Source organism: Alligator sinensis, unplaced genomic scaffold, assembly GCF_000455745.1.
Source record: "Alligator sinensis unplaced genomic scaffold, ASM45574v1 scaffold62_1, whole genome shotgun sequence".
NCBI lineage: Eukaryota > Metazoa > Chordata > Crocodylia > Alligatoridae > Alligator > Alligator sinensis.
The window spans coordinates 116,314-140,028 of NW_005842093.1; the positions used below are offsets into that span (position 1 = coordinate 116,314).

General features: G+C 41.7%; 1 protein-coding gene across 1 annotated transcript in view; it reads left to right on the forward strand.

The window, feature by feature from the left end:
* Positions 1–20,401, forward strand: part of TECRL (trans-2,3-enoyl-CoA reductase like) — a gene marked incomplete at its 5' end in the record, with an annotated part of 131,974 nt that extends 111,573 nt beyond the window's left edge. The window contains 8 exons of the mRNA XM_006024070.2: positions 2,046–2,161; positions 5,426–5,531; positions 6,464–6,536; positions 9,741–9,784; positions 12,794–12,851; positions 15,796–15,881; positions 16,354–16,399; positions 19,292–20,401. Coding sequence (XP_006024132.2) covers positions 2,046–2,161; positions 5,426–5,531; positions 6,464–6,536; positions 9,741–9,784; positions 12,794–12,851; positions 15,796–15,881; positions 16,354–16,399; positions 19,292–19,419 — 657 coding nt within the window. The remainder of the gene's footprint in view (positions 1–2,045; positions 2,162–5,425; positions 5,532–6,463; positions 6,537–9,740; positions 9,785–12,793; positions 12,852–15,795; positions 15,882–16,353; positions 16,400–19,291) is intronic.
* Between the last annotated feature and the right edge of the window lie 3,314 nt (positions 20,402–23,715).

Below are 23,715 nucleotides of genomic sequence, written 5' to 3' on the forward strand. Positions count from 1 at the left end.
TTGCAGGATAGGAATACCCCCATGTCTGTTCCATGGGGGGATCAGGGAGGGCAGAGGGCTGAAGCAGGAGTCCTGATACACAGAAATTCAGCTTAAGTTGGAGTATGGGGATGGGGGCGTTGACTGGCATTGCCCTAGCATAGCAGGTACAGCAGATCATACTACTGTACCCTATCAGTTCCATGTTGGCCACCCTGTGCAACAAGTGTCATGCTCTGGGGTGGGCAGGCAGGTGAGCAAACATGGGACTATAGGGCAATGCTTTTCCAACCAGATCCTCCCCTCATCCCTTTCATGTTTCCAGAGCTGGCAGGAGGGGCTACATGATCTGATCACTGGTGTATAAGTCCCTGGAAGAGTAGCTATGGCAGTCAGGGCCACACTCACCTCCTCAGGTACACACCAGGGGTTAGGAGGAAGCAGACAATGGAAAGAGTTAGGCCTGGTGGGGTCCTGCCCCTGCCGCCCTCACCTGGCACCAGCCTCTATATCTGTAGTGGTCACTGCCACAACCTTCCACCTCCTGCAGGGACAGCTCTTTCCTTTATGGGCCTAACGGCCCTCCTCCAAACTCCTCAACTTGCCCCAATGAGCAGCTCCTTACTGCACCCAGGACCATCCCACTGTTCCCTGCCTACCAGCCCTGGATTTAATGACTAGCTCCTACTAACCCCCAGTGACCTTTTAAGTATTCCCTGGCCCAGGAGCCCCTGCCCTAAAAGTAGTTGCCTCCTTCCTTTCTTCTTGGTGCTGTACAAGCCAAAGAACCATTAAACACTTGAGCCCAGGGTGCCAACCTGGCAGCTGACTGTCACCAGTCATCTGCTCGTTCCCCCTTAGTACACTAAACTGCCACTTCTTATCCACCTTTCCTCAACTGGATACCCATTAGCTATTTAGCTACCTTTTCTACTTAAATATACTCCACTCAAACCCCAAGGCTAACCTCCACCTCTGTCTTCTCAACTAGCCTCTCCAGGTAATGAGGACTTACACCTGAGACCTTCTCTCAGACACTTCATTTGTTGCCTATTGCAGAGATACATTCTGGAAACTTTATTTTATACAAATTAAAGTTAAAGAAAAGCTGTAGGGGCTGTTGTTTCTCCATACCTTTTCCTGGCTTTTGTAAGATGCTTAGGGCTAGCTTTCCCAGGGATCAGCCCATGTCAATAGCTCTTTTGAAAGTCTGGCCACCTATATTATTGACTGATTCTCAACCAGGGTGCCATGAAATCCTTCTAAGGATGCCACAGCATTTGAGAAAATAAACAATGTAATAAATGAATTGGTTTTTGAAATGAGGTGATGCTAAATTCAGAAAAGTTATGGAGGGGTTTCTTGAGTCTAAAGAGGCTAAGAACCTCTGATGTAGACAAAGATATCTCTTTCTCTCTTTCTCTCTCTTTGGTTGCAATATTTATGGCAGCAAGCTAGCAGATATCCTTGGCTTTGTCATGCTCCAAGTACTCAAAAATGTTTACATGACATTTTCTGGTGCCCGAGGATATCTTTTTGCTTATGGTGTGGTCCACACAGGCTGGGGCTGTGCTCTCTAGCCACCTCAGGCAGGCAATTTTAGGACTCAGGTTTCATACTGCAGAGCAAGAGCACCTCATGGAGTTCCCCAGGTCAGGGCCAGGCATACGGAGCTGTTGTCTTCCAGGATCAGGCCCCCGAAGCTACAGTAGTGGCAGGAGCCTGATCCTGCAGGATAGCAGCCCTTTGTGGCTTTTGTCCCTGCCAATGAAGTGGGTCATCTGTGCTGGAACACATCCCAGCACAGTTGATCCTGGAACCAAAAATGATGTCTGTTTGTAGCCTGAATGAAATGCACATTTGTGCAAGGAACAGCATAAACATCTAAGCACCATTCTTGACCTCAAAGGAAGTTGATGTGAGATTTGAATGATATATTGGTATTGTGTTGGTCCATCTTCCAAGATAAATCCAATACCTAGGTCTGCCTAAGAACTGAGAGTCATTCTTTTTCTCTTTCTTTTATTGCTGCAATTCTCCATCCTGATACCTCTTTTTTTCTCTAGGTTTTTCTGACAGAATACACTGGGCCTCTTCTAATCTACTTGCTGTTTTACATTCGTCTCGCAAGTATATACAATGAACAGGAGAGTACTAAGAACTTTCGCCATCCAGTAGTTCAGTAAGTGAGACTCATGTGCATGAACTAAATCAAGCAGGATGGTAAGCCACTAAGCAATCCAGCTGAATTGATGATGAGACATGGTTTTATTTGATCCAAGGTAAGAGAGTTTTGTCACATGCACATGAGTGCACAAATGCATTTTGTGGTGCCTAAAAGGCTTTCTGTGCCACAAAATGCACCCTGTGCATGTGATTTGGTTCTCTGTACTGCATATTTGCAGCTTGGAGCCAAATTTAGATACAAGAAAATCTCAGTATCAAAAAAAATGTGCTGAAAAAGGTGGGGCAGTGGACATGGCAATAGTATGTACTGCTTGAAACCGGAGCCTGGCTGGCCCAAAGCATTCTCAGGCTACCGGTCAGGCTCTGCATGCCTGGACCGCTGCTGTTGGAGCCCTGGGAGTCCTCCAGGACTCCAAGTAAGGTTTCTGGGGCTAGCCCAGGTGCTAGCCACAGCCTTCCTACCACCTGGAGCATTTTTCCCCATGGCAACCCCACATGCAGGGGCAGGAACCATGTGTTATTTTCAAAAGACCAAGGAGTTAAACTTATAGAACAATAGAACTTATTTATTCAGAAAGCCTTCTTAGACTACTCCTCTGCTGTTCCTTGCAGTTCCCTCCTGCTGTTGCCAGGCCAATATAACAACTTATACATAACACTCTTAAAAGTATCCACACACATTGGGGCAAAAAACCAGCAGCACGAATTTTGCTGCTGGTTTTTTCCCTGCAGCAATTGCATGGCCCCGCTCATGGGGATGCAGCCTTTGATGCTAGAATCCTTCCATACCCAAAGATCTCTGGATTCAATGAGAATTTCAGGGTATTATTTTTTTAATGATTTCTATTATGGTGGTACCCAGAGACCACATCTATCATTAGAGTTCTAGTGCACTAGGCACTGGCATAGACCTAATGGGAGGCACTCCATATCTTGAATTATTTAAAACCTGAATATACAAGCTGGCTAGAAGAGAAGAGACAGAAGCAAACTAGAAATGACTTGCTCCAAGTTATGCTTTATATCAGTGACAGATCAAAATGTAAACACAGAACTTGGGAACTGTTCACTAGACCAGAGTGCCTTTCAGATACTAAATTAATTCTGGATCAGGTTAATAGAAGTACAAGGACAATAGGAGATTAATGGCACTGGTCTTCAGTACAGACAGTACTAGCTTCAAATGTACTCAGAAAGAGAAGGTGTTGTCAAAGGCTGAGAAGACAAAGAAGAACTTTCAAGAACCGATGATAAATGGAGGAAGAGATTTTCAGAAACGTCTAATGGAGAAAATAGCAAAGAGTTCAGCAGTTAAGTTTCTGCTTTTAAATCTTAGAGATACATTTGAAAATTCCACTCCCTTAAAGTGAGGCTATTCACCAAAACTAAATGGGACCCACCTAAGAGTGCTGAAGGACCTTAAGAATTAAGCTACAGACCATCTAACAAATACATTAAATCACTTTTTAAAATAGAATAGGCCACTATGTCAAAAGATTATTGAGAGGCAAATGTACCTATATTAAATAAAATATCTGGAAATTACAGAAACTTAATGAAGTTTATGTCCAAACGTGATAAACTGACTGAGACAGCATGACAAATAATGAAGCTCAGAAGATTGTGATGTGAAAGAGGGCAAACAGCTTGACAAAGGAAAATTGTGCCTTAATCTATTACAATGCCAAGAATATATAAACAAAACTAGATAAAAGAGAAACTTCTGTCATAATTTATTGAGACTTCTTAAATCTTTGAAAAACTTCTTCAAAAATGCCATGAAGGACACTAAGTAGCCATGGGGTGAGAGACAGAGAGTGGCTAAGAATCAGACAGGCAGATTTTTGAGAGAGAGAGAGGGGACTGAAATTCTTAATAACTAGTCGAATTTAATTTCTTCTGAATTTACATTTGTGTTCCCCATGTTGGGCCCAGCAGGGGAGTTTATATAAACAGGAGAATAAAATGAAATATTATTACTGCCATTTCACAAATGGGGAAACTTCAGCAAAGAGAATTTGAATGCATTGGCAGAGCTGTGACTAAGACCCCAGAACAGTTCCCCAGCTCCCACTCTGCTGCCATGAGACAACCTTTCCACCCTGAGTTGTACACTTAATAGGAAATAATATTTTGAAAAGAACCAAGGAGCCAAAAATATCCCTGCATTATTTGGGGGGTGAAGTATGAGAAGTCTTCCTGATCTGTTTTAAAGGAGTTTTTTGGCATCCCTGTTAGAAACCAAAGATTTTTTTTTAATTCCTAATGAGAATGAAAGTGTTATTCAGCCTTCTGTAAAACCATTAATTAGCTGATTTTTCTGAGCTCCCAATTTCTCTGATTTAATTACTTCAAAATTGTTTAATCTTTGACTTTTATTGAGCATCTTGTATGGTAGCCAAAGTATTTGAAACTCTACACACTGAAAATCACTTTTCATTTATGTCTCATAATTGGCTTTCGATGAGATAGGCACTGCTAGTTCAGTAAATATAACCAAGATAAAATGCCACCATGAATCACACTTGACATTTGTTTTTTAAACCCAGTCTTTATGAGCTGCAGCTCATTCTATGAAGCAAATCAGGAGTACTGGTTATTGTTTCATAATCGTCTTCAAATGAGAATCAGTATAATAAATTCTACAACAATTACCTCATTCCATTGTAACTCAGAACAAAAAAGCCATCACAATGGATTAACTTTGCAACAAAATCACATTTTGACTCTGCAAGGAAATGAAATACAGACTACCTCTTTGTTGCTACTGTAGTTACTAAAGGACAAGCAAACCATTCAGAAGCTATTCAGAATGTTCTCAAATGTCAGATACATCCTATGAGAGCATTAAGAAAGCCTGAAGAGGTGGGATACATCTGTGCAAAATGTAGTAGACATTTGCCTGTACACACAGCTGTACTTTTTAAATGTACCATCAAGCTGTGTACTACACTGAGCTTGATGAATCCTTTTTAAATTCAAGGCTAATAAAAGTTATTTGCTTCCACTATAAATGGAAGTGACTTTATAAAACACTGTAAAAATATTCTATTAATCTCTGGATTTAGATGTTTCAACTAAGGCAAAGATTAAGGCCAGAGATTTCATCTTGATTCTCCAGTTCAGAAATATTGCTCCTTATTTTTTTCTGTAGCAATGAACTGTGATATATCAGAAAATATGGTTTGGAAACAAAAAGCAGACAGAAAAAACAACATTTCATATTCCTTCTTTTCTCTTTTCTCATTGTTTATTCCAGCTTGGCCTGCTTCTGTCATTGTATACACTATATCAGAAATCTTCTGGAGACGTTATTTGTTCACAAGTTTTCCGGAGGGCATACTCCTCTGAAAAATATGATTAAGGTGACAATTATATTTATCATTTTTATGTAATAGAGAGAAGTTCTTCATGTTAAAGGGACCTTGGAAGAAATAAAAAAGGAAAAAGATTTCTTTTCTAGGTCTGGTAATTATGTTCAGTTCACAATATAAATACATTTAAAGACCCAAGGCCAGCTGTTCCAATGAAGTAGACCGAGGTGCATCCAATAGCTTCCACAGAGCTGGGTCACTTTTGATTTATGCCACCTGAGGAGCTGACCTTCAGTGCCCCATAATGTTTTTCAGACTGAATGGTGTTTGTTGTTTTGCTGTTACAATGCAAGGAATAGAATACATGCATGGTACCAGTGATAAATATACCCTTGCCCTGAAATGAGACATCCTTGTCCTGAAAAGCTTAAAATCTAAATAGAAAAAAGGACTTTTATCCTCATTTTAAAACTGGCTGGAGGATGGAGGAGAGGGTGTGGGGGAGACAGAGGTGGGGAGAGAGGGATCTGCCTTATGTCACATAAAATTACATTGGTAAAACTAGAATCAAGGTCTTCTAAGTCTTAGTCAAATACCCTGAGTGTGTATCCTTCAAATCCACATGCTCCATTATTAACCAATTTCTATCCACATGGAACAAGAAATAAAGATCTTACATTTCAAGCCTTTCATCTAGGTTTAGGGTTTTAATGAACAAAGAATATAACTATATATAGGTGGGCCTAGTATAAAAGGGCTCATTTAACTCTCTGTTAAGCATTTTAATTTAATTCTTATTTTGGATTTAACTGAGTTTATTTTTAAGAGACTCATATTAAGTTTTTTTTTTTTTATCAATGAATTATTGAATAATAGCACTGTGGTCATCTTTTCTCAGAAATCAACTAGAAAAATGCATATGAAGTTGTAATTTGTACTGACTTTCAATTTTACTACCTAAAATGTATCCCTATCTATTCCAGGGATGTGCCTTTTACTGGGGATTCACTTCTTGGATTGCTTACTACATCAACCATCCACGATACACTCCACCAAGTATGTATAACTACAACATAAAATTGACATTGTTCTTAATTTTTTTCTTAGTTTAAATTTGCTTCCAAATCAGTTGGAGTTCAGACCTTGACTTCATTGGGCACATAATCAGATCATTAGCATGCCCAAAGATTAGGCTTACATTTACTTGTCAGGAGAAAGATTAATATAAGTGTCACAATCCATCTACATCTTCAAACATATGTCACTGTTTAATGCCATTTAATCATGACAGAGTTTTGTAAATATGAAATATTAGCCAATTGAAGGAAACAGAAAGATCAATGCATTATACTCATCTCTGCAATATGTTTCCACTAAAAATGCACAGGGGAACTAGAGCTGGCTGATTTTTTTGTTTTAATTACAACATTTTTCTATGATATAGAAAAAGCCTTTTTATGAAAGCTAAACTTTATGTGAAACTGATAACACTTGGTAAGGTATTTTCAACAAAAATGTAGAAATAAAGCAAATGGACATTTTTTCTTCTCTTTTGCCCATTCAGCCTTCAATCATGATTGTGTTTTTTCTTTTTGTGCAACATGGTTACAAAAGTATTCTTTATTTGTAAGTTGTTGTTTTTTTTAACTTTTCAGTCACTGGACACTTTATTTTTGCTAAATTCTTTATTTAATTTTGCTGTATATTTCTTTCCCCATTGCATTTTGCTAGCACACTATCATTGCATTTGCCATTTCTTCTCTTTGTTAATCCTTTCCTTTGAGTTTTGGGAGGATCCAGGAATTGTGCTGCCAGTCATGATAACTAAGTGGATTTTTTGGTAGAATAAAGTTTCCCAAAATGCACCTTTTACTTAAAAAATTAATTTTGATTAACATTGTTTTGTTTCTCAAAATATCACTTTAAATTGGTATGCAAACTGTCAGCAATGATTTAAATTGCTTTATGAGACCCATGTTCAGCCCTTAGAAGTCTGAGTCATTAAGTCAGTAGGTCCTGAATACACTGTCTATTTGCTGGGGTGCTCTTCCCACCAAATGGAACGTGATCATCAAATTCTGAGGCCAGAAATCTTGAAAATCCATAAAAGGCCTGAGAAATGAGGCTTGTAGGATTTCAGGGGCACAGCTTTGACAAGGAAGACAGGTAACTGGAAAAATTGCATGCAGAAATAAACCCATTGAACAGAGTTGGCAAGGGCATTTGGTTAACAACCACAGGGTATGCCTACACGTGCTATTAATTCTTAGTAGGTTTACTGTGCAGTAAAAATACTGCTCAGTAGGCCTACCAGGTGAGCATGTCTACACATACTCCCTCTTGGAGCAGATTTCCTCTGCAAGAGAGCAGCCTGGAGAAGCTGCTCTGCCCTCCTGCAGCAGTCAGGGAGAGCTTCAGACTCCCTCTGGATGCTAGCCCAGGGGCTGACAGGGAGCACGGGGCCAGAGGACAGCTGTCCTGGACCCGTACACATCAAGAGGGGTTCTGATGTGCATGAGGTGGAAGAGCTTCTGCTGCAGAGGTATCCCACCCTGTGCACATGGGGAAAAGCCTTGTGCCCAGCAGGGCTTCCCCACAGAGCCTGGGGCTGTGTGCAACCTGTCCTGTTCTGGGACAGGTCCCAGCCAGCTCCTGGGTGGGCAGGGAACTCTTCTTGTGCAGGCAGATCCTGTCCCTGGCTCTGTGATTGGAGCGGTGGAGCGGGGGCTGAGAGATTGCTTCCTGCCCCAGGAAGCTGCCTGCTGCTGGGGCGGGCTCTGAACTTGGAGCCCAGGCCAGGACAATGTCCCCCCTGCCCCAGTTGCAGAGCTGGGGCCAGGAGCTGCCTTCTGCTGGGGCAGGGGGATGTTGTCCCACCCCAGGCTCCCAGCTCAGAGCCTGACTCAACAGCAGCAGGTAGCTCGCAGGGGAGGGGATTGCTTTCCTGCTGCCTGCTGCCCAGGCTGACTGGGAACAGATTTTCTCCCGGTCTGTCATCTACATGTGGACTACTGCAGTCACTACTGCATGGTTAATTTGGAGATAGCAAATTTGCAGGTAGCAAATTAACTCTGCAGTTAAATAATTGACTGTCCAGTAAGTGTTTACATATGTAGACAGTGACACTCTACTGCACAGTCACTTAGTCAACTGCACAGTAAAGTGTCTTGTGTAGACGTGCCCACAGGGTCACTAATTGCAGCTATGTGGATCACCCTGGGGAGATGCTGTAGCATCCTGCTGTTCAGACAAAGGAGAAGCAAAAAGACATGGTTTTGGGAACGCAGGCAGGATAGGAAAAGAAGATGTGAAACAATGAAGGGGAAAGCTGTGGGAGTACTGGGACCCTCTTAGATGTCCATGGTACAGCAAAAGCTGTGTTAACCAGCACTTTATTAGCCGGAAAACTCTATTAACCGGGATCTGAGGAACGCTGTAAAAGCAAAACTGGAAGTACCACTTTTGGGGGACTCCCTGTTTCACCACTGTGAGCTGAGTTTTTCTTCGCCCCTTTTTTGGCCCACTGCCCAGGGCAAAGCAGCCTGCATGGGGCAAAGCAGCCTGCACAGGGTCCCCTTCCCTGTCCCCCGGCACACTGACACTGGGTAGTACACCAGACGGTGCACATTTGATTAACCAGAATATTTGATTAACCAGCATCCCCCATTCCCAGGGGATGCCGGATAACAGAGCTTTTACTGTACTATACTGTAGTGATGTCTTGGAAAAGAAGTGAAGCAGAGGGGAGGTTATTGAAATGGTCAGGCTGAGTGGCAGATAGTGGTATTCTCTGATGTTTTGGTGCTTAAAAATAGACAGGCTGTACCTCACATTCTCTGGTGGTGGAAATATTGTGACTAGTAATTAAAGCACCAATATAAGACACAGGAATCCTGACTTCTCATCCTGTTTCTGCCACAAGCCTCTTGGCTAACTTTGGCCAAATCACTTCATCTCTAGCTGTGTCCTTTTCAATAGTCTTAATTAATATCAACCTCCTTTATAATGGACTTTGATATCTACAAATGAAAACACTATATCAAAGCTAGGTAATGGTTTTATTTAACTAGCATCAAAGAGTACTGTAATTTACCAGAAAACATTTAGTAGTTGCTCTGTATACATAACATGTAGTATAGTTTTTCTTCTTCATAGTCCCTGAGGAGTATAAGTGGTTCTGACCTTCTGTACCAGGGTAAATTATGCAAATTTTTGCACAGATTAAAATTTATCTTAATTTTATTTTATTCTGTTTTCTAGCATATGGCAACAGACAAGTTATGTTTGCTGCCCTCGCTTTCCTGGTATGTATAGAAATAGGAATTAAAGATGATTGTGCTATAAAAAGGCTCATTATTTGTCAAGAAGATTACTGCTGTGCAAGTGAACCTTAGTGCTGAATCCCTGAGGCATATCATTAGTCCTATTGATGCCAATAGGTCTTTTGTCATTTCTAGGGCAGGAACTGTTCTAGTGATGTTTGCGCACAATACCTAGTTATTGATGCCCTGCATCCTATATAACATCTTTTTGCATTATTTCACCATCATCATCATCATCATTCTTATTCAGATTTCAAGAAAAAGTTTAAGGTTTAGGTAAATAAATATAATAATTCTTCAAATGCAAAGGTAAACACGTTTTGCAAGTATATCTCAAAAGGACTTTTAATCATGTTGTATACCCTAAATAGCATGTCTACTAGCACTTGGCAGCAGTTAAAAAGGAATACCCAGGTGCTGCAGTGAATGAAGAGTAGCCAAGAGTTACTTTTCAAGTTTACTCCTTTTGTTGTATGGACTGGGGTACCACCTTTCTGATACTCACAGATGCTAATTATACTTGTACCAAGTGGAGCTATCTCAGTGCAACTGCTTCAGCAAATCAGAAGAAAAGGTCAAAACTACATTTTTACTCAAAAAAAAAAAAATGACCGTGTCACCATTGTTATTTTCATGGCCTGTCATTATTGGGTCCCATGAATGGCTAAAAGCCCTAAAAAATGGTCTTACTGCTTGCAGCTTCCAGGTCTCATGGACCTCTTGAATTTCTTTTTTCATATAAATATATTTTATGCCTTCTCTATACTTTATGTGATCTGGAAAATCTAGGAATTGTTGGCCATCCAATATGTTAACACTCCCAAAATTCAGATCCTTAAGGGGCCCAATCCAGGAAAACGTTCTGTTCATATTATTTTCATGATAATGAAATATAGATATAGATCAGCTCTAATTTTAAATAAGGGCAGTATTTTTTTTATGCTTATTAGCTCTATCAACATAGGGTCACTCCAAGATCACTTATGGACAACTTGGTATTCTGTTACCAGATGTATATATGACTATATACTCAGACTGGGTATGCACACTAGCAAAGTATGAGAGACTGCTTGCCTGGTAAGCTGGAGAATACAGCTTCTAGATCCTTGCCCTAGCCAGAGGGGCCTGAACCCAGCTTTTACAGACAAACTTCCCAGTCTAGTGCTTTAACTTCCATGCCACAGGTTAGGTATTATAAAGGCTACCCTCTGACACTCCTTTTGAAGCTGAGCCACCTCCTCCTGCACTGGAAAAAATGAATGGAAGGCAGTATACAGTGGCAAGCTTCAGTTTCACTGGGCACATCCCCATGAGCACATACGTGCATTTCCTAAGGGACAAATAGCAGCAGCACATATAATAGCAGCAGGTAGGGTAGAGGAAGCTGGGACCAGCACCTGTGCTGTCCCCAGCAGCCTTACCTGGGGTCTTGGGGGTCTCCTGGGGCTACAACAACAGCGATCTGGGCATGTGGAGTCTGTCCAGTAGCCGGAGTGTGGCTCTGGCTGGTCAGGCTCCAGTTTCAGGTGGCGCACACTGCTGCTGTGTGCACTGCACCGGTTTTTTTTGGCACATTTTTTTTGGTATCTAAATTTGCCTCCACACTGCAATTGTGCAGCACAGCAAACAGATTAACATGTGCCATTTGCTTTTTGTGGTGCCTCAGAAGGCTTTGAGGTACCACAAACTGCATATTCCCATTTGTGGGGATTGGCCCCTGGGAGCAACGGCCCCAACTAGATGCAGGGCCCCTTCCTTAACAGGTCAGTGGTTACCTCACTTGGCTACCCACCTTCCAGGTTGTTCTTTCCTCCTGGCCTCACATATCCAGGAAGTCAGCATCTAAAAGAGTGCTAGAAGAGGGCCTAGGTAATGGTTGACCTGTGGGCCTGGTGGTTACAATACTATGCCATGCATTCAAAGCGACCAAATTCAAATCCTCTCTGCTTGATGGAGGCTGAAACGAAGTACTCTGGCTTCCCTATCCACTCAACTAATGCAGGGGAAAGATGGGAGATCTCACTAATCATGGACTTTGATCAATTATACTTTGGTGCAACTAAGGCTGCTATGCTTGCACAATGGCTGATGTACATCCCTGGTTCTGTATGCAGCCAACTGGCATGCCCAGTCTGCACATGTATGTAGTTGTCTGTGCATAGGATTACACATCCAGGAACAGAATTCCTACTTGCACATAAGTTCTGAAGGCATTGTGTATACACTGTTAAAAGCAACCCCTTAGATGTCCAGGGAAGGAATAAAATGTTAGCCACAGTGATTACAAAATTCTACTTGAGACTGAGATGTTATTGTGGTACATTGTGTGGAAACACCTAGTGAGAGACAGTCCGTACACTAAGGAGTTTATAAACTATGTTAAGAAAATACAAAAAAAATTACAAAAAAAAAAAATGGAGGCAGGGAAGTAGAGAGGAAATGGCCCAACAAGTTAAGAGCAGAGTGGGACTAAAAGCTGGGTCTCCTGAATACCAGTCCATTGGCCTGTCCAGTGAACTACAGTGAGTACAGCAGGCATAATGGCCCAGAATGAGACATCAGCTAGCTCCTATTCCTGCTTCTGCTAATGAAAAGGCTTATGTCCAGATAGAAAAATGATGGTGAATCCTGAAACTTTTTTTCGAAAATTCATTAAATCAATTTATTGCTGAGCATCCCAGAACTGTATCTCTTGTATTCTCCTGTAAGCTAATGGGATTCCATAGATACTTGCTTCAGCCTCCAAAGGTGCAGTCCTGGTTCTCTTGTTGTCCCTGTGAGCTTTTGCCACTTACTTCATTAGATCCTGGATTTAACCCCAGATTGTTTTTAGATGAAGGGTTTTCTAGGTTTCTTGAGTTCTCATGATGGGTTTGGAATAAATTTCCTTTGGAGTACCTTAATATTTAAACAAAATATTTTTGTTCTTTTCAATGAAGTTGTTTTGTATTATTCGAAATATATAACAGCGTGTTTTAAAATGTTTTGCAGATATGTGAAGCTGGAAATCATTTTATCAATGTAGCTTTAGCTCATCAAAATCACTCAGGTCTGTCCTTTTCTTTTCCTCACTGGCTGATTCAAACAGAATTGCATGTGACCTATCAATCTTTTCTGATATATAATAATTTAAGTGCCCATGACCAGAAAATAAAGAAAGATGAATGAGGTACCATGTTATCATTACAGGATCTTCTAAATAAATGTGGTGACAAAGAAATACTAGAAACACTGTTGCTTGCTGTTTCAAAGCATGTAGAAAATTTGTCTTAATTATAAAGGTACAACATTCAGCTATAGATTCAAGTGTTTTAAAATATCCCTTCGATTGACAATGAAAGATTTAGTTTTAATGATGTTTTAACAAGTACTAAAATAATTTGCATGTATATCTGTGCATGTGTTGTTAAAGCATTCTCCAAACCTCTTTCATAAGAACATTTTACCTGGGAATAGGGCTAATAGCTTCACCATTTTTCTACAAAGTAAAATCTATTCCTTCATCATCATATTTTCAATTGTATGTTCCCATTCCAGAAAACATTTATGTACATACTGAAATCAGTCTCTACTCAAGAAAGCACTTAGTCATATGCTTAAGATTAAACAGGTGCTTAAGTACTTTCCTGAATGGAGAACATGCTGTGCAGCAGAAGCAACCAACAAGCTTATTTATTTACAGACACAGCATCATTTATAAATATCATCACAGTGTGGACAGTGTTATTACCATTGTGAGAGCCTGCTGGGTTGCATTTTACAACTAGCAACATTATTACCATAGAACAAAAATATCAGGTTCTGCAATATGCCATTTCTTATTATTATTTTTAGTATCACCATAAGGCACTTTCTTTTTGAATATTGACTATTTTCCTGGAAAATTCTACCTGTATTTATATGCTAGGGGAATTGTTCTTTTAATAAGGCTAGGACTTTCAAATGGGGGCTAAGTTACTTAATCATCCAGTTTCTATTGACTTTCTGAAGCTCTCCCAAACATTGTTCTTCTTGGAAGGTCATCGATACATACCTGGCAGCCCTGTTCATCTTCATAATACCAATATTTGCAATGTGTCAGTTGTGGGGTTATATCCAATAGCAATTTCAGGTATTGGTCCTGCTGGTTCTTCCATGGAAGAGAGAAGTCCAGTGTTGGGAACATTCCTCTGTGTATGATTGAAATGAGTATTTGAAACTCATGCAACTCTGTGCCATAGGACTTGGGAGATGTTACACTTAAGGTGTGATTAAACAGTTAATGGAATCTTAAATAGTAACCTGATCACATGTTCAGTTGAGTAATGGCATGATAAAATGGGAAACAAGCCACAAAATTATTCCACAAAATGTGTAACAGTTTCATGGCTGTTTTCCATCACACCTTAAACTGAATTTATGTCAGGGTAGGCCCGCCAGGCAGCCTGATGCCAGCTGCATGACAGAGCTTGGTTGACAGCACCCTCTGTGCACACAGGCTGACAGTCATGCAGTGCATGTAGATGTATCCCACTGTTTTCTGGGTGCTGAGTCAGGGGTCCTCATCAGCTGGGTCTTGATGCTTCCCTGCCACAGGGAACCTGGGATGCAGAGAAGTTCCCTGATCCCCAATTTTACATGTGCCAGACCTTTAAAAACTCTAGATGCAGTGCAGGTGCTCACATGATTTTCTGACATGCCCAGCTCATGGGGATCAGGTGAGGTTTTATGACAACCCAGAGCCCAGGGCTCTGGAAGCCAGTTGGAGACTCCAGCATGGTCCCTGGGCCAAGACCAGCAATCAGTTGATCTGCCTTGGGATACTACTGGAGTCTTGAACTAACTCCATGGAGGTTCCAAGGTTGAGATTGACAATCAGTTTATTGCCATTCCCAGGCCTATGTCTCTGGTTTTCAACTTACTTGTGCAGGGGGAGCCTGGAATCCTGATCCTGAATCTATACTGGTAAGGAGTAATAGCCTGATTTGGATCTAATCCCTAATCCCAAAATTGCGCCTCCTGCCATACATAGCAGGTATGGCAAGAGGTGCAATTGTTGGGATTGGGGAACAGATCTCATTGCACCATTAAGTGAATGGGTGTCAGGGGCCTTGCAGGTGCTTTTTACCTGAGAATGTGAGTCTGTTGGAACCCTTGCTAAAGAGGTATAACTCTTTAGTTTATACTGTAGAGATCCATGCTATCAATCCCAGAGTAGAGCCAGGCAGAAAGTTTTTTTTTTCCACCACACAAACTCTTTTCTAGTCTGCCCTAGGATAAAAACAAGATTAAAAAATAAATAAACAAAAGGATAAAGACAATCCTGCCATTAGAACCAGGCAGCTAGACTGTGGGAGGCAGAGGATCACAACAGAGCTTCAAGTCTGGTCTGAATCAGGAAATGCAAGGTTTTACTCCTGTGTCTTCCATATAACGCGCTAACACCAAAGCTACCAGCTATGCTGGGTTGGACTGGTTCCGAGTCCCTGACCAGAACTTCAGTCCTGGTCATGAGAAGCCTTTTCTTTCAAAATGAGCACATGTTTCCAAGGAATTTTTTGGTCATTATGGGTGTGTCCAGATGAGTGCACATGTGCTTGTCCTAGGGAAGGTCCCGTGCACACACGCTCTGTTGCACAGCAAGTTTCAACAGCGGCAATCTGGCAACAGGGAGCCTGGCTGGCAGCTAGAATGTGGCTCTGGCTGTCCAGGCCCTGGTTTTAGGTCTGAGGGCTCTGGATCTACATGTGCGGTGTATGCAGTGTGTTGCTCTGCAGATGGGTCCGCAGTGCCGCATACTGCATGTGAGTGCTCATTTGGATGAGCCCTCAGTCTGTATTTTGTGAAAATAATTTTTTTTTCAGAAAAAATTGTGATCAGCCAGCTGCACTCTGGAGGTGTATTGTGGACCAGTTAAAATGGTGAATGCCATCACAATAAGGCTGTGTTATCCTATACGTCTTCCATAATAAAATTGTTTTGAGAAGTTTTTTTTTTCTTCTTCTTTCCAATAGGAAATAAATCCTATTTTCCAAGCCCAACCTACAACCCTTTCACGTGGCTGTTTGCATTGGTTTCCTGTCCCAACTACACATATGAGGTATGCGACTAACTTGTACGTGAATGTAAAGGATGGATTGGTCACATCCCCGGCTAGGATGCCATGTTTGAAACCTCACTCATAGCAAACTCTTCATATGTTGAGTGTACTCTGGACACTTCAGCTTGTTTCTCACAATCTTCTCCATAAATTCTCAAGCACCTCTGCCTTCATTGCATGCTGCACCTTGCCCATCCCTCATACTGAGCTACTCATCCCTTCTCTCCCATTCAGACTTTTTCCAGTGATTGTCATACACACTATGCTCTACCTTGCAGATGATTGTATCAATCCTACCTGAAGTATTGAAGAGCTACTTTTTAGCCAGCTACCCATTCCATTACAACTCCACTTCCAGTGCCATTACACTCTAGCCCTGTTACAGTTGGAGATATTGGGAGCTGAGCACTTTTGATAACCCTTTTCTTTATTCCCTCATAGCATTCATTTAACACTTCTTTCTTTGTAACAGATTGGGTCTTGGATTAGCTTCACAGTGATGACACAAACACTGCCAGGTAAGTTTAAAACAGTCATGGAAGTGAGTTAGATATGAACATTATTCATGTAGGTGAATTTTATAATGTCTGTTGTTTCCCCACATAATAGTATATGATTTATCATTCCTTTTCAATCACTCAAAAGTTAGACTCATAAATCTTTTTGACCTGCCTATCTGCATCTCAGACACCTAAATTACTCAATAAATCCAACCAAGACAACCTCCTCAAAGCATTTCTTCTTCCTCTATTTACTGGTACAGTTTGTTACAACAAAAAAGATCATGACTCTCTTCACTAATCAGCATCAGCACAATAAGCAAATGTTTCCAAACAGTCCTGATTTTTCTGATTCATTTTAAGTGTTCAGACTTTAGATGGCTGGTAGCAGGTATGTTACCAGTGTTCTTGTCTTTTTATTTTTTCCTCTGGCATGCTACCTTTTGAAAGGCTGAATTGTTCCATCAGAGCCTGAACACAATGAACATTTAAGTCCAAGGGGGAATCTTGAATCATTTCTATGGCCACAGTATCAGGCACTTAACACAAGAATGTTAGATTCCAACCATCCTTCCCAGAATGGAGCATATTAGTCCTGTTCATGAGGTTCTTGCTATATTTCATTGGTGAGAGCATACCTAACTTTAAAAATATGAGTACTTCCAGTGAGGTCCATGGGTTGCATTTTATTTTTTTCCTGAGCTCCTAAGCTGTTATTCTTTTGTTACTTGCATTTCTATAAGATGTCTATTCCTGCATGCGTACCCCTGCACATGTAAATGACTAAAGATGCACATTAGCAGCCATACCCCATACATGTGCTCTATGTATCTGCTATTCTTTTGTCTTGGTAGCTCACTGTAACAGGGGGCTTCCTCAGGGCCAGTCTACCAATGATCTTCCCACCTGTTTCTGGGCCAACCACCTGCCTCCTTACTTGCCACGCCTTGATGATAATGTTGTTAATTAGGTGGGAGGCTGCCCATTTCTTGCCCTGATGCCAGGGGCTGCTATCTGAGGCTCCATTCCTCCCCTGCTCTGCAGCCCAAGCCTCACAGATGGCATCCACAGTTCTTAACCTCACGGGCCCCACACTGGGCCCTAGAATCCTCCCCTATACGGACCCCAACTGGATCCCTCCAGTCAGGCGGTCTACTCCACCTTCATTTGGGACTGCATAGCTCCCTGAACTCTCTCTCCTGTAGGGTGTGGCCCCCACCCCAGGACCTTTGGCCACACAGGCCCTGGCCTCACCTGAAAGGCCCGTTAGAAACCCCAGGCCCTCAGCTCTGGACATCCCTCGCGGTGGGCCCCTGGACCTTTTAACTGTTCTGGTCCTGGCCACAGCATTGACCAGTTGAGGGTATTCTAAGTCAGGCTTCAGAGTCTATAGCCCACTCTCTAACCTGGATCCGCCTTCTTGGCTTACCATGGGGTAACCCACCTGGTTGTGGGAGCTGGGGTTATTTAGGTGCCCTGACCTGCCTTTCACCGGGGTGGTCACTGGCCTAGCATTTCCTGGGGGCTCCCGCACCACTGAGAGCCCCACCAGACCACCCACTGCCAGCAGAGTGCAGGTTTAGGTCATGCCCGAGACCAGGAGCCTCCAAACCATCCCCTTAAGCTCTTGTCCTTACCTCCAGGATGTTGCATGCAGTCCTGCAGCCAGGCGATGTTTTTTGCCAGTAGCAAACTTCTCTATTTATATAGGTGGCCAGATACCTAAAATGACCACCACAATCAAGCACCTGCTGGTGGTTGGCTCAGCCCTTAAAGTGGTAGGCACCAACAGTGCCGCCACACTCACAAACAGGATACTGAAGGCCATGGGTTTTAGACCCTCCCTTTAGCCATGGTGGATTTGAACCCCCCCCCCCCCGCCTTTTTTTTTTTTTGGCTTCCTAGCCTAGTACTCTAACCTACAAACCACACCATAGGTCAGGCATTGGTAATGATCTTTTTCAGAATTCCTTTTGAAGGTAAGCCACTAAGGAGTCCCTGGGGGAAAAAAATGGATGGAGGGTGGAAGCTTTTACCTCACTAGAACAACAGTTCCAACTAGAACCCAGTGCTGCCTCCCTTCAAAGTTAGTATTGTCTTCATGAAGGCACACACCTTCTGTTCCATACCTCCTGGCTTCACATAATGCCTCCATTTCTCCCTCTTGTCCAGCCATGTGGCTGGAGGTTGGAGCTCCCCCTAATGGCCACAGGGGCAGGTGGCAGGGCTGCAGGATCTTGTGACTAATTTTAGTGACAAATCTCTGCATGTGTAGACACCTGCCAAAAATCACTTAGGGTATTTATACACATACTTTTTTTGTCCCACAGCACTCTGGAGAACCTCCACTTCACAGCAAGCAAGCTGAGGCAAACTGCGCTGTGCCACGTGCAGTTGTATAAGCAGCAAAATGCATGTTAGTTCACAGAAAATGGTGGCAGTGCATACGTTTTAGGTCAAAAGCACACCACCACCCTTTTCTCAGTTATGACATACATTTTGCTGCTTAGACAACTGCATGCATCACAGTGCCAGATGCTTTTTGAAGTGCACTGTGGCACTTACATGTGTAAGAATGCCGTTAATGTGCATTAAATGCACGTGTAGCCGTGACCTGCATCTCTGATTAAAGTGCCTAAAGGGAAGGATTTAAGATTTGCACCTGCCTTTTGTGTCTTCCTTTTGGCTAACCCTAGGCAGATTCCTATCCAGCAAACTTGATACTGAGGAGGCCATTTTAAGAAGCCCAACTCTCCCCTTGTATTGTAAGTGGAGCCTGGCAACAAGCACAGTGTTCTGGATTCTACTCTGGTGGGCAGGCACTTGCAAGTTAAGCATTGCCATATGTGCAGTACATATTGCATGTGCACACACAAGCAACACAATGTGTTGTTTTTTTTTCCTTTGTAGTTGGTGTTTTTGCTTTCCTGATGGTCATCCAGATGGCTTTCTGGGCCCAGAAAAAACACAAGATGTACCTGAAGAAATGTAATACCTATACATACAGGAAAGCAGCCATGATTCCATTCATCCTCTAAGCTCTTTATGCATCAGAAGCCTATATGCACTGTTTGATATCTGACTCTGAGAGTAAATGAGCCATTTCCTTTAGTAAAGAGTTGTAAGACAAGAATGATTGGGTATTTTCTTCAGATAATTAACAGATGCAAATGGGGTGCTCTTAATTAAGTGAAAAGAATATGGCTCTGAATCCTTGCTTTGTATCAGAAGATATGATTTCATTAGATTTTGTGTAATGGAGCTCATTAGGAAGAGAATAGAAAATCCCTCTTGTTAATAGTGGGCCAAATCTTCAACTAGTTTAATTGGGCTTAGCTCTATTTAAAATCAGTGGAATATTGCTGATCTACTCTAGATAAGAATCTGGGGTTTTTAGGTTCATTGTCAAACATTGACCAGATTTTTAGTGTTGCATTGTTGATTCACAGCTTTTATTTTATTAAACACTGCACAAAAGCAGTGAGAGTTGTATAAATCCCTCTAAAAAGTATCATGGAGGAGTCTGGACTTATACAGCATTAATACATTTAGAATGGCTTTGCATTTTTCTTTGACTGAATCTATTACTGACAGAAAGTTGTACAATTCAAATGGGTTTAAATTGAGCACTATAGAGAAATCTGCCTTTTTTTTTAGGAGGCAGCCTACTAATTCAGGAAGGGAAACGGTTTCTATGAGATCTCAGTTTTGTTTCTTGCTTTGCTAATGATTTGCCATGGGGACTTGGAAAAGTACCTTAACTCAGATTGTAGACATCTATCATGGAGTTAGGGTGATACCAAGTATATTTTTCTCTCATGGAGTTAGGGTGATACCAAGTATATTTTGATATAGTTTTTGAAATGTAGATCCTATTCCAAGATGATTACTCTGTTCTTACCTTGCTGTTATGTCTAAAAGAAAAGTACTGGTCTTATTCAAATATCCGAAAATTCTATATAACATGATTTGCAAATTGGCTGCATCATTTGCACAAATAAACATATTTCTTAGCAGAAAGATTTGCTTGGATTGTAGTGCCATTTGACAACAAAAAGGGTTAGGGTTGCTTCCACACTCATTAGCACTCTAAACTCCATTTCTCCTTTAAGTACTTGTCTGCATGTATGTTCTGTGGTGGGTGCAGATGTGCCACAGGCATTTGAGCTTGGAGACACTTCCAGCCCGTATGGGCACATGAACTTTACCTTTTCTCCACATCTTCAATATGGACATAAACACTTCCTGTTCTTCAGTTCCTCTCATCTCCCTTGGCTTAAGATGGATACTCTACTGCTTGTTCCAGAATAGCCATTAGCCTAGCACCACCTTTTCAAAAACACTATTTTTAACCATTTTTGGTCTCTAGACCATTTTAATTTTTTTTTTTTTCAGGCATTGGTGTAAGATCACCCAATACAAGATTTTTCGCAGACAGAATCTCCTTTCAGGCTTGCTCCAAGTATCTGCCCAAGGTCATCATAGAATTTCACTTTTGTAAGCAACGCTGCTTGCTGATTTTTTTTCTCCAGATTTCACTTTCTTAGAAACCTCTCTACATATACTTGATGTGAGGTTATCTTTGTTCTTTCATCTGAACAGGACTAAGTCGTCCTGTAATTTCTATTTTTCTTTCTTTCCATAGCAAAAAATTAGAGACACAACAGTCTCCACTGAGGCTGCATCCAGAGAAGTCTAGCCATGTGGTATGTGGCGCTGCACATGACTGCAGGTGCCACATACTGAACATTCAGCTGTTCTCTGTGCTGCAAGGGAGCAGCATGGGTGTGTGACCCCTGGATATTCAGGGGTTAAAATAACCCATGCAAAAAAAAAAGTAGAGTGGCGGACGCCTCTCAAAACCAGAGCCTGGAGGGCCGAAGCCAAACTCCAGCTCCCAGTCAAGCTCTGAGTGGCACGATTGCCACTGCTACATCCCTGGGAGGCCCCTAGAACTCCAGGTAAGGCTGCTGGGGCTAGTCCAGTGTTGGCCCCAGCCTCCCCCTCCATCCCAGGTAACCTACTGCATGCCAAAGTGTGTGTGGCGTAGGCATTTTCCAGGGATAACTAGCAGCAGCACAAAGTGTGCTACTGTTAGTTGTCCCCAGAGAACCAAACGTCCACGCTCATGTGGGTGCGACCCCAGAGACTGCCTAACTGGCTCTTAGACTGTCAAGTTATGCTAAATGGCTGCTATGGTGGGCCTGCTGATAGTGATCAGAACTCATTCCACCAGAGCTCAATTGGCTTCTTTTGGGAACATCTCTATTCCAAACATCAGCAAAATGCCCCCTGGAGTTTAATGCACACCTTCATCACCACTACAGGAGAACTGTGTAACTTCAGAACAGCTGCAGGCCACAGCACCCCATCATTTTCATCATACAAGCCACAACAGCCCATCATTTCCATCCTACAGGCCACTCTGCCACATAGCTGTCTCCTCTGTTGGCTACACCTCTTTATCCATGGCATGAGGGAGTAAGAATATGAAAGCTAGAGGAAGGAAGGGAAGCCCAGAGATTCTGGCAGCCTGAGGAAAGAGGCTGTGAGAGCAGCTGGATCAGGTAATGGAGGGGGTTGGTGACAACTGGAAGAAATGATGTTTGAAACTGGAGGAAAGAGTAGAGCGCTGAGGATATAAGGGGGTGGCAGCCCATGGGCCCTTATTTAAACATTCATGGGTCATATGCAGCCCATAGGCCATCAGTTGGACAGCCCTTCTTTAGGCCATTGCAGAGGCTGGTAAAGTGGACACTACTTTTGGCAAAATAATACTTTCGTGACCTCTGTAGCTTGCATTCATGTGGATTGGGACACTGCCTTGAAGTTGCTCATAGTGAAATATGTATGTGGACAAGCACACAAAGACAAAATCAGGCTTAATAGCCTCCAGGTGTCTTAGAGATGTTTTATTTATATGCAACTTCCATATCCTGATCACCCCCATCTCCTGCTGCTTCTCCTTGAAGTCCCTGACACTGTGGGAATGTGCAGCTATGAGAAAACAGAGAAGGAGGAAGGACAAACTACCTTCCTGATCTCAGTGCATAGTATGTGGACAGCAAGTCCATGTGAATGGAATGGCTGGTATTGATTATGTAAAATGTTCTCAAAGCATGAGTGCAAGAGCTGCCTGTACACCCACAGTTCATGTGGGAATGTGCACATGAACAGTGCATTTTAAAGATCTTCAGTAACTGGTAAGTAACTCTTCTATCATGATTTAACTCTTCTATCATGAGTTACTAAGCCATAGCAACAAAGCAAGACAATTTGGGCTCTTACAGGAAACATTATCTTATACCACGGTGTCACGATCAAGTGCTCTAACAAAGTTAATTTATCCAATTAACCAGGTTCATATCCTTCCCCTAATGCCTATTCTAGAGTCTTGTAGTGTTTGTCCTATTAGCAACATTACCAGTGAGCTATGTGTGTTGACTGTAGAGCCTGCTATAAATAGGCAAGTGAAAGAGCAGCCAAGGCACATTGCATGTTTCAGCAATTTAGCTATGCTGGTAGGTAATGTAAAATATATAGCTGTAAAAATTTGGAAGGAATAACAGCAACTGAGCATAGTTAAGTGAACAGGCTACGGAAAAGAAGGAAATAGGTTTTGGCTGAGGAATTAATTTATGTACTGGCAAAATGGGAAGGCTCAAGGAATTTTTGGCTCTATCTGTATTTTGGTAGACTCATAAATTTCAGGATAAGCCCATATTGAAGAAGAGGAAAAGGGAGTGCTATAATTAGCCCATTAAGTTCATAAATAGGCATAGCAATTGCTACAGGCTGTTTGGTTTCCAAGTCATCTACAGAATCAGTAGTGGCATCATGTTTATTAACTAAAGCTGTATGTAAAGTATAATTTCTTTTAATTTTGGTAATGTAAATAAATATTTTCATGTGCTTTTTTTAAACCTGTGAATAATTAACACCTGGATTTTTTTTCATTGAGCTCAGTAGATACAATAGAGTCGCTCTGAGCAATAAATCAGCTAATATGATGTCCCACAATAAAGATATATTTTAGGATAAAATATTTGCTATGCATTTTTCTTGCTAACTTTTAATTGGATTCTCCTTAAAGTAACATTTTCCCTAAATAACATATGCATGCTGTGTTGGTAAAAATATCAGGGCATTTCCATTTTCCTTCTTTCAGTAGTTTCTTTTTAGTTGGAGAGTATATTTAATTATATGTTTATCTTGAGGTTGTTTTTTAAAAATTGTTATGGCACTTATCTTAAAACCTTTGATGTGGGTGAGCCTGCTTTAAATTTCACAACAATACTCATTTATCTGATCATCTCTTTATTAAAGAGAATAAC